Genomic DNA, 12,061 nt, shown 5'->3' on the forward strand with positions numbered 1-12,061 from the left:
CGTAAAATAAGTGCCGAGCTTTCAACAAAGTGTTGAGTATGCAAAGTTTCAATGCGCGACAGTTTATGCTCAGAGCAAAGCAAAGTTCGGTTTTGGTTTATTTTGGTTTGTTTGAAACTGTAAACAACATGTGGTTTCAACTTCTTGGTCGAATGTTATTTAATACTCATACATTTTTTAAATTAAAAAATAAAAAGATTTTGCAAATTGAAAAAAATCTTATGTTTTGCTTGTTGACTTAAGTCATTATTATCTATTAAAATAAAGATGAGTAACAGATGCGATATGGCTGCATCTCGGGCAGCTAACGAAGTCAACTCGAGTGTTCCGTGCACTTCGACAGTCTTCAACTTAACTTCTTTGAACTCATCTCAACACAGCAAGACAAGTTGCATTTTAAGTGCCATACACGCTGCCAGTGGCTATTATTAAACGATGTTTTCTACTGGGACTTCTCTGTGGCTCACTTCAAACTAAATAATAAATACTTCTTCGTCAGTGGTAGATAGCTGCATCTTTTATCTAGTTGTTTGTTGAAAAGTTTATCTGAGAATACCTTCGAATGTCCCAAGCACTCAAGTGAAAAGTTTAGGGTTTAATCGAAATAGTTTTCAAGTTCTGTGTTACCAATTTGTAAAATACAAGAATTGGAACAATTTGCATTAAGAGTACTTTCCGAATTTCGAATGTTGGCATTGCTGGTAGTGGTATTGCATTATGCAATTTTGGAGTGTCGCCAGTAACTTTCAATGCGCCAAACGACGAAAATTAAACGGTTAAATACTTTCGTACACGCCTTGCATCGCGAGAGCATGATAATGCGGAAACGCAGCGCGCCGCTTAATTAATTCCACTAATAACGTGCAATAAAAACGCCCTGCTGTGTGTCAACTCGTTTAATTGCTACACTTCAAATAAAAACTTTCAATTACTCCAGCAGCCAAATTGTGAACAGAATAAATTAAGCTTTTTCCTTTTCCTTGGAAATTTGTTTTTATTTTTATTTTATTTCCATTTGTGAAGATGATTAGACTAAATATAAAACAACATTTGATGTTTACCTGCCAAACAATGTCCATTGCTAAAAATAACATGATTGGCTGGAAAGTTGGTAACGTCGTTAGCTAACGATGGAATTACGCATTAACCGGCAGTGGAAAATCAAAATCACCTTTGTCCTTAAAAATAGATTACACATTGCGGGCGCGTGTAAACGTCGATGGCAGATTAATGCGCACGCGAATTTGGCATGTCGAGCCAAAGGGTTAATTAACTCCGGCCCACCGACCAGCGCATGTTTCGCCCATGTAAACCTGTAACGCATTGTAAGTCAACGCGTGCGTAAAATTTTCACCCGTCGGATAATTCGTGTAATTCGCCTAACATAGTTAGCTTTTGCAACAGCAACCCTTCAAATAGATCTGAGAACACACGCCAAACAGCTACAACAACCTTCAAAATATAAACACACTGGTTTATTCATTGCTCATCGCCAAACTTAATCTCATTATTTTCGTGTACGTGAGTGAATTTTAAAATTAAATAAAAATCCCTACTAATATTATAAATGCGAAAGTCCTGATGTTTGTTACACTTTCACGCAAAAACTACTTAACTGATCATCATGAAAATTTGTACACATATTCTTAGTGGTCCCCGAATGGTTATAGGCTACTTTTTATTTAATAAAAAAATTATTTTTTTAAATAAAATAAAGAAATAGTTTAGCCAATAATACCTCTGCATCTGGCTATTTGACTACTTTAACGCCATCTAGCATTCCAGCAATGAAGCTCAAACCTAAGTACTATAGTACCATCACACTGTATTATCACACTGTATTACCGACAGCTACGTCAACATCAAATCCAATTGACTACACTATGGAGACTGTACACTATACTTCCATAGACTATACTTTCAGCCATTCTACTTCATTGTTACTTCTTCTGTGACTACAGACGCGTATGGAAGCAACTTCATTATTTTAGATATTCGCGAGCGAAGCCGCGAGTTAAAGCTATTTAAAAATATTTTTGGATGAAAGGCGTAGAATATCGATTTGTATCGCTGTCCTGAAAAGCTTAGCTTAATTAGTTCTGACTGGGAAATGTTTTGAATTATGAAAAATTGAAAAATTATCGCGTGAGTCATTAATTAAAAGCAAGCGCTTTGCGAGAGGCGCGAGGCGTTTATAAATGTCACGTCATTTCATCGCTGTCACTCATCGTTTTGTTGTTGTGGACGTGTCGACCGCTTTTTAAATTCGGCAAAATTGTTATGTCCGGTGACGAAATAAACACGCACAAAGTAAATAAAAATTAAATTTTTAAAAATTGTTATTACTGAAGAAAAAAAAATGAACAAAAAACATTTTCTGTGGCGTTTAGTTCGCGAAGAAATTCAACTTTTGGCGTGTCTTATAGAAAATTGTGAAACGTGATCGAAATTCAACGAGCGCCCCTTTATCGCATTATGCATTATTAAAATTTGAAGAAAATCCCAGAGAAAACCGAAATGTGGCCGAAGCACAATGGATTATAATAACGCACGGAACCTGACCCGCCGACAGCCTCCATCAGTACAATCGCAATCTGCCCTTTTATACAGAGTCCTACCAAAAAGTTCAAACTTCATCTCCACAATCAAAATCAACACTTGCACATTCAGATAGAATATAATCATTATTTTTAAACCTTCTTTTTGCGACACGTTTGTCTCATTGTGTAGAAATAGAAATTCAGTGAGTGAAGCTTGTGTCCCGGCCATCAATTCACGAAAACCACAACCACGGCGAAATGATTACAATCAGTAAAATCATCCACGAGACAAGCGCAATCAGCGCTCGCTTCTACCAACGCCCGCCTCAACCCCGCATGCGACACGACACGACCGCAGCTTATTTATTATTCCTGAAGTGATCGTCATTTGTAGCGGATGGAGAATACAAAGAAATATTTTCTCTAAAGGTATCTCCATTTGAACCCAAAACAAAAACGACGAAATTTGTCATAAGCTTTGTTAAATGTGGTTTAAAGTACTCCTAGCTGTCAAAATATCAAATTACAATCTTTATTCACACGCTCCGTATGAGTTTTTATAGAAAAGATGGATTCATGCCTTTCATCGCGGCGAAATTATCTCAAAATCCACTAAAACTTGATACGTTGATATGTTACGTGATGCGGAAACATGTGTTGTGCGCACACAACTTTTGACGTCGGTAATAAAATAAATAGGAAGCAACCTGTCTGAATTTATTTACGTGAAATCTTTGCGGGATGTAAACTCTCCCGAACTGGGTGAATGTTAGTTATTTACGGGTGGCGGATATTTCGTGAAGCTTTTTTCGAGGGTGGTTGCATGCATTCATCACTCGTCGCACACGCCAAGACATTCCTCCAGCGAGCAGAAACATTTTTATCACACGAAGCAAAAAATAAGTTGTTGTGCAACTTTTGTGATTTTCAGCATCCTGTATATAAACATTTGAACACACTTGACTGTCGAGCAAAACCACAGCTTGAACTCGTTGTTCCCGACCGCAGAGCGCGCCAGAGTGCTTTATAACCCACGAAATAACTGTGTTGATTTATTTGCGCGTTTGCTTCTTCAAGATGAGAAAATAATGCCCAACAATAAATAAAAAATAGCATTACATAAAAAGCGATTAGCACTTACACGAAAATGTTATTCTATTATTTGTTTTATCACTCGTTGATTACTTGTGAACGTACCTGAAACAAAACAAGAGAAACCAATTAATTAACGAATTACACAAATTAAATACGAAATGTAATCGCATTCTCCGATTGCATCAAGTAATTGAATGCGGCGCGGCAAAAACTTTTTGAATTCGGACAACGAAAAACTACTTATACTAAAATGTGACCTAAACTCTCTTCGCAAAGTTGAGAAAAAAACGTAGTCGAGTTAAACTAAATGAAATTGAATTAAATTAGGTCTTTAAAAGGAGATCCGTGAGTTTTCCTTCGCTGAGAAGTTGAGAATGGGCAAAGGAATTTCTTCTACCGGGGAAAAACTACCAAAGCGGTGTTTGTTCCAGTTTATTTTATTTTTGCTTCTCTTTGGTTTGTTGTTTTACTTGTGTGAAACGCGTTTTAGTTTAGTTTCGGCGGAGATTGCGCCCGATAAACGGAACTTTTATCAGCCTATTATCAAGTCCTCTATACGTTTACGTTTTATTTCACCAAACAATGAAGTCGAATAAAACAACAACCAAACGTGCATTTTAACTCTAAAACAAAATTTAAAACATCGCAAATCAAAACAAGTTTAAATAAAAATTAATTTAAATTAAATCCTCTAGATAAATATTTGTAATTACGAGGAATATAGTGCACTTAATGCAAGGTAGAAGTAAACTAAAGTGGAAACGATGTGCATTAATTTCGTAATCAAATGCAGAACGCAATTCGGTGTACTTACTTCAACCACCACTATTAAACCTAGAAGAGGTATATTTGCTATCGGAAGGTGTAGCAGCATCAGAAGCGGATGCAAAGTGGCGCACAATGTAGCAAACAATAGATTTCAGGGCGTAGAATCTGAATTCGGGTGGTTTTGCCAACCGCAGCGATAGCATCGCAGTCATTAATTAATTATCTAATTAAGATTTCCGTTTGTCTGTTTATGTACAACATCTTGCAATACCACAACAATCACTATAAAAATAAACACAACACAAATTTTGCAATAATAAATTATCAAAACTGGACAAATGAAGTGGTTGGATGAGTAGAATCTAGAAACAAGTACCTAGTACTTTCAGGTTAAATTGTAATTGAAGTAGATGGAGTTGGAATGCACACGCATTTGCATTCACATCCATATCCCCTTCCCGACTGCAGTTGCAACAACGTTTGCATACATGAATAATGCCCGAGGGCGTGTATCCCATGTACAAACTTCAAACCAAATCATTACAACTACGAGTATACCAAGTGTTAGCCAATAGATATTATTAAACTATACGTCCGTCATACTAGGCTATGTTTTAGGCAATATTAAGTTAAACCCGTTTGAATGCCAATCTATCCCGAATGGTAATCGGCCGGATTACGAAAATTCCCTTTAATTCGCTAATAGTTGTAAATCGGGATATGCCCAAACTTAATTTGTCAAATCAGTACGCGATGTGGTAACAGTGTAACACCCACTCTGACTGTAATACTGAAATCCAAGGTGGAATTAGAGCCTAGAGTTGCCGGCATCAATTCGAGTTAATTTGCGCGGCCCGTCGAAGATTTACACTAATGTCTACCCACGAAAACCGACTGCGAGCACATGTGGCACATATACATTCTCACGTGTGCGAAGTTTGCACTATCACCACTAGTACTAAGCGAATGTGTAGTAAAGTTTACATTAGACTTACATGAATAATGCCATCGCCGCAATACCCGCCGGTAAACATGTAATGCCAAACCATTCAAACAACGAACCACGTCCACTGTGAATATCCCGGCGTTATAGTGAGATGCTGTAGAGTAGTGTAGAGGATTTCATCGGCAGTTATAATTGACGCGATAGAACGCCAACTATTTATGCGGTATTTGATGTCATTGATTATCGCGCAATCACAGATTCGATTCACGAGCAAATCGCGAGCAATTAACGACATCAATTTCCACGGCGAATACAAAAGACCGATTCATGCTGGAATAAGCAAACATGTTCAACTTGAAATTCGCGTTGATTTCGAATTGCATGAATCACTCGATTCAAATTGATAGCTCTGCTCGTGAATTACAAATAAGATAAATACTCGCTCATGTTGCGTATACTGATACTGAACACAGTCTAATGTCATGCGGTGTATTAATATATAATTATCTTAGTGTTACGGGTGCAGCATATGTGAATACATCATTAATTCCACTTTAACACCACTGTTCAGTCATTTTGCATCTTATTATATTTTGAGGCGTTTACGCCAGTAAATATTAATTTATACAAGAAATTATTTGGTTTTTCACGGTTTTGATAAAGAAAAAGTGGTACTTTATACACGGTCGTGACTAAAGTACTTTAGCCACGGGTTTTAGTCACTGGACGGAGTTTACGACTGAGATTTTTTTAATTTCATGTTCTTCTGTATCTAATAAGGTTGTAATGTTAATTTAGCATTAAATTAAACAAAAATTATTACAAATTTACAGGAGGTTTAATAAATTCATAAAATTAGCTATGCTACAGCCGCATAATAATTTTCTCCAGCAATAAACGAATTGTGTAAAAGCAAATTTAGTCATTTCCGAGCTTCATTTTATAGACTTGTGCCAGTTCAGCTCGTTGCTCATTTGCTTAATTATTGTGAGAGAATTTAATAGAAATTCCCTAGACCTCCACGAATAATTCAAGACCAAGATAAGATAAATCCGTTCAGCCGTTCTCGAGTTTTAGCGAGACTAACGAACAGCAATTCATTTTTATGTATATAGATAGATGATAGATGATTATTGCCATAAATATTAATTGTGCTCTAATAGGCACATGGTGCATCTGATTAAAATCCACTTAAGACCAATAATCACAATCATAAACTCCAAAAAAAAAAAGAATATAATTGCCCTGTATAATTGCGTTTCTAATTATACCTACTTCTCGATGTCACATATGAACTGAAAACGGTAATTTCGAAAAGCCCTACACTACCCACTTAGTATTGTGTATTTGGGAATACACATAATGCCCTAAATATAGATCGCACATTGTAAATTATTTGCACAGTCCTGACTTGGTCGCGTGTGTCAGGATTCGCTGCCATCGGCGCTGAATCGACGCCAAGCGCGCTTCCCGGAAACATGGCGTACCAGGGCGCGCAGCTTGTGTGCCAGTGCCAGCCGACGGTGCGGAAAATGCGAAACGTCGACAATGATACGAAACGCGCCACAAACCGAAGAACATCTCTTCCTGTAGACGCACACACAATCCAACCACAATCTAGATCAAGCCATAAGGGTGCAAATATATTACAGAGAGCGGAAAATTAAAAATTCAGGTCAAGGTGGTTTAAAAATAAATCAAATTCAATTCTGATTGTGAGATAAGCACGCACAAAGCCGAAAATGTTAAAATCAATAATATTACTCAACTTTTTCGTGTTAAATTCCAAAAATAAAAAGATTAATATTATAAATACTTAAAACATACATTAAAATTACCTACTTGCATAAACATGTAATTTAACTTTGCAAATTACCAACATGTAGTATGCTTGCTATGCACTCTAATTTCCACCTTTATTTATCATTTACTTTTACACCCTCGCGTCGAAAATTAAATTTCCTCCAGGTCGTTTGCACCTCGCCTGTAATGCTTAAAACTCGCTCCATAGTATGTTTAGTTGTGCCCGACGTAATGGTGATTGTATCATTGGATATGCGTTAATAGGGCATCGGACGGTCGCGCGTTTGCTAATTAACTCGGCGAGAGAGCAAGCGCCGCGCACTTCCTGGTCGACGGAAATTAACGGCTAACGGTTGGATTAAATGGGTCAGGTGATAATTTGACGACACGTCTACCGGCAGAGCACTTTGATGCGGATTTCATGTAAGTACGGAACGGGACAAGACCCAACACGGTATAAGCACCATGTTTGTGTGTTCCGAGTGAGGTTATGTGCGATATTGTACAACGTGAAATTCAGTCATACATCACGTCGTTTGCACGACACAACGCAGACATGTTAATCAAGGTACTAATTGTCATTGACTGGTAATTTCACCCCTCGATGAATGAAACAATTTCTAATCAAAGTTTTTTTTAAAGTTTTTAAAAGTAAAACTTTGTTTCTTGCTTAAAATTTCACTTTCTCTTGGTGTACAAGTTCGTAACGACACTTTAAAAGTCCAGACGTGATTTCAGTAACTATTCATGACGCCCCAGCAAAACACAGACTCAGAGACTAAGTCCCGGTCGGTTTTGCCGATTTTAGTACGTCGTTGAAGGAGAAGGCAGTCTCGGGAGTACTAAAATATATGACCGCACAAAGAAGAATGGGACTTTTTTCTAGAAAACATTGCGATACTTGCGGGACTACTCGCGGTACTTAGGAAAGTATCGAATGACTCGTCGCCGGGTAATATTTTGCACAAAGTACCGGAAAGCACGTAGTACACAACCAACGCGTGTGCTCCGCATCGTATATTTCCTTAATTGACAGATTTTGAACACAGACTTCAATCATTGCAAGTGCTTTCAATGTTCGTCGTTTTATTTGACCGTGTTAACAATAAAGTTGTTGCACAGGCATAGTATAAATGATCACGTCCGCCATGCACAGGTTTAAAACATGAAATCCTGTGACTGTGGAGGTTTTATGGGTCAATCCGTGTCTACACAGGCAAGACCCTCGCCTTTTTTTGTTTTCACTCGACGCACAGTCGAATTTCGCATCGCCGCGTGAACAATCAATCGCAGAATACGCACCGGGCACGTTTTAGTGAACAAGCAATCCGGCGACGCGACATGTTGTCACGTAATGTTTGCACTTACTGTTTGGTCATCGCAGCTGGACAGATAGACTTAAAACACGAAAACCGATACGCATTCCAAATTTACTAACCCGCAATAAACCACCCTTGGATAGTATCTCTGGAATTTGTGAGAAAATTGAAATCATATGAATGTAATGATCCCCATGAACAAATTAAGAGCTTACGGGAGAGGGTCAGCAAACTACCCGGTAAAGTAAGCTGAGTGTTTAGTTAACAAACGTTGGCTGCTGGATTTTACCGAATCTTCCCCGATGTTATCAATACGTGGGGGTAATAATAGAATTCTGCAATAACAGCGAATTTCGTAGGGAATGCGGGTGTGTGGTAATAAAGGTTTATTTGTCCAGCTTTATTTGATTTTCCAAAAATGTAATGTTACGATAATTATGTGAGAAGTGAAGTAAATATTTAAATTTCATCAATATATATATAAAAATGAATTGCTGTTCGTTAGTCTCGCTAAAACTCGAGAACGGCTGAACGGATTTATCTTATCTTGGTCTTGAATTATTCGTGGAGGTCTAGGGAAGGTTTAAAAGGTGAGAAAAATTCGAATAATTGCCGGGAAAATCCTCAAAACAGCTCTTTTCTATAGAATAAAATTTGACATTGAGATTCAATCATAGTTATAGTTAAATAGTTGAATTCGAGATGGCGCGCTGAAGTGCATTATTGACAAAACTTTATATAATTAATTTCTTTAAATTAAAATTGCTAATCTTATTGATAGAATTGACTCTTACTACGAGTATGTCTAGAACAAGAGAGTAAAAACGAATTACATTTTTATTAAACACTGCCGGAACGAAGTCGCGGGCAACAGCTAGTGAAATATAAAAATAAAATTTAATGTTTTGTGACTTAATTTTGCACGTTTGAATTCAAGGTGACTTTGTAATAGAATTTAATGTAAGTTAGTCTATTTTACGCCAATAACTTATTTTTATCATTTGGTTATTCAATCAATACGCAATATAAAATTCAAACGCGAAATGTGTTCCCTAGAAATTTAAAAATAAATATACCACTCTGGAAGTTTGCATTTCCAGTTTATTTTGAAACGAGTTGAATACATCCCAGCCCGCCCGCCGCTATAAAACTTTTAATGCGGTTTTGCGACTACGATTATTAAAACTTATAAATAGCCGCAGAAGTGAAATTGCAGAAATCACGTTCTCGAATAACTTAGAAATCACCTCACGACAAACATTAATCTACATCTTCTAGTGACGAAAGATTAGTTTTATATACAATAACATTTTCTCTCGCATGCAACACACGCCTATCACCTTAGCGCAGCGCAGGTCCAAGTTCCGACTCTCTCGGCGTGCATAGCGCGCAATCAAACCACGCTACACACACAAAAACAACACACAAGCGTGTTTGATCGAGTCACGGCTCGCGGCGTTGACTCACCTGTTAATGTGACGGTGTATAGAACCAAACGCAGCGTCGGCGTGCACCTCATTGTGATTGAAAGAGTTTATCGCACCTCTGGCACTAACCACCCACACACTCAGTATCCAAAATCAGAAGATTCGCACTCTGATATCGCAAAGAGTTTTCGTACGATGTGCGCGCAAGTTGAGAAATCAGTCGAGGACACAGCACAAGCATGCGAAGAATACGACGCGCAACGGACGACTGAGAGGCAACACACGCGACACGCACAGCAAGCGAGGCGCGCGGCGAGAGTCGACCGCTAGCAACTTTCCTAACCGGAGCCGACCGAAGTGGTTCGGCTACAATCGACCGGGCATGAACACGCAGGTGGCGGACACCTGTTTGTTTCGAATGCATTCAGTCTATTTGCAACATTAGTTTAAAAACGTACACTATTACACAAAAATACAATTTGTAATCAAAACATACATCATAGAGTTGGTACAAAATAAATTAAAATGTGTATTTGTATTCACATGAAAAGGTGATCAATTCGTGAATATTTATTGTTTGTTGAATATTGGGTGTGTAAGTGGTTGCATATGTTAAATTTATTAACACACCACAACAAAAATAACTTTTAAACCGGATTTAACTTATTTAAATTATCGATTTAAGTGAATGATTTGAATATTGAATACATTACGAGTTAAGATCTCGAAAGATTGCAAGTGTAGGTGCTGGCATTCCAAGCCGAAATGGCTGGAAAGCGCTGAAACGCTGGAACTTGATGAAAGTGTAATGTGAAGTTCGCAACATTCAAAGTAGTCATAATAGCCGCGATCCTGCGATGCCAAGCGGGCGGTATGAGGGTTTTAGGCTGGTGTTCAGCTTAGTTTTAGCGTTTAGCAGTTTAGCATTTTCGAGCCGACGTTAGCCCATCAGGGAATATTCACTCAACTTCAAGCATTTCACTTCACACAAATGAGGACAGAATAAAATGGAATATTTCTAAGTCAGCTTAAAACAAAATTTTTGTATTCTAAAACTAAAAAATATTTTTTAGATTTTTACGATGCGTAAACTTCAAATAATTAACTTGATTTAATATCAAGTGATATATAAAACCGAATAAACATGATTCAAGATCATTTCCAAGAAGTTTTAGTTCCTTGTTCTGGATAATGTTAAATCAACACGCCAACGATGAGATAGTCCCGATGTTGAACCTCGATGCCTTGCTAATGCAACAAATCTCCGTCTGTGAGTCAGCTTTAGCTCAAAGCGAGTTGTCGAACTTGTAGAATGTAGACTGTAGACAAAGCGTCGACGGCGCCGCGACGCCGCCGCCCGAGTACAAACTCGAGAAGAGTACACACCGAGCAGACATCCGAAGCACGCACTTTCGTGTTCAAACACGTGATAATGCTCGTAATCGTAGTGCTAATAAGAAAGTTAACAGTTTACAATCGAATCCAACTCAGATTGCCAGTCGTATTTAAAGCAATCATCGCAAATATTTTGATTTTCTAAATTTCATTAATTCCGCTTCATTCGTGGCATGACATAAAGACGATGGGGATTTAGGGACGGCTCCCTAAATGCAATTGCACACGTCATAAAATTCACAATCAATTTAACCAGTCTCCAAGTTTCTCACAAACCTCATCTGCGTTGAATTCGTAGCTATTTTGAGAGTTTCTGTCAGTGCGTTTGCGTTTACGAATGCACGACATGAGGGAAACGCTATTTTCTAGGGTAGGCGATATGCACGACCAATCTAATTCGTAAATTCGTATGTACCTTCAACTATATCACTGATTCCGATCATGTCTCATTCTTGAAAATTTTTTTTTGCATTTTTTAACTTTTGAAACAATTTACGACTTCACGATGATAAAATATTGTTGTTAAAGATGATATCATACATTTTACTAAAAAATACTCATAAAAAATGCTAAAACTGTAATTTTAAAGCTTTGCTTTGCTTTCATTCCGCATTACCCCATCCCCTAAATTGCATAAACACAGATTCGAGCTATCAAAACGCTGTCTACAGATATAGCCAGTCAGATGTGCAGATATGACGCACAAATGTTCCGAATGTTCTCCGAGTGTAATTCGCAATTCGTTCCGTGCGCCGTGTTTCGCCGATC

At 37.8% G+C, this 12,061-nt stretch overlaps 1 protein-coding gene across 4 annotated transcripts in view; it reads right to left on the reverse strand.

The window, feature by feature from the left end:
• Fas2 (fasciclin 2) overlaps positions 1-10,188 on the reverse strand; it is an 80,337-nt gene extending 70,149 nt beyond the window's left edge. For 2 of the 4 annotated variants that reach the window (XM_065302349.1, XM_065302348.1), the window contains exon 1: positions 9,939-10,188. In XM_065302349.1, the coding sequence (XP_065158421.1) occupies positions 9,939-9,990 (52 nt within the window). In that variant the 5' untranslated portion in view covers positions 9,991-10,188. The remainder of the gene's footprint in view (positions 1-9,938) is intronic. The other 2 variants (XM_065302350.1, XM_065302351.1) reach the window with 1 other exon arrangement.
• Positions 10,189-12,061: the final 1,873 nt, after the last annotated feature.

The sequence above is a fragment of the Atheta coriaria genome, unplaced genomic scaffold (genome assembly GCF_025399875.1).
Source record: "Atheta coriaria isolate IRGN ID8LTWV9N9 unplaced genomic scaffold, Caltech_Dcor_3.1 hic_scaffold_5_pilon, whole genome shotgun sequence".
NCBI classification, from domain to species: domain Eukaryota; kingdom Metazoa; phylum Arthropoda; class Insecta; order Coleoptera; family Staphylinidae; genus Dalotia; species Dalotia coriaria.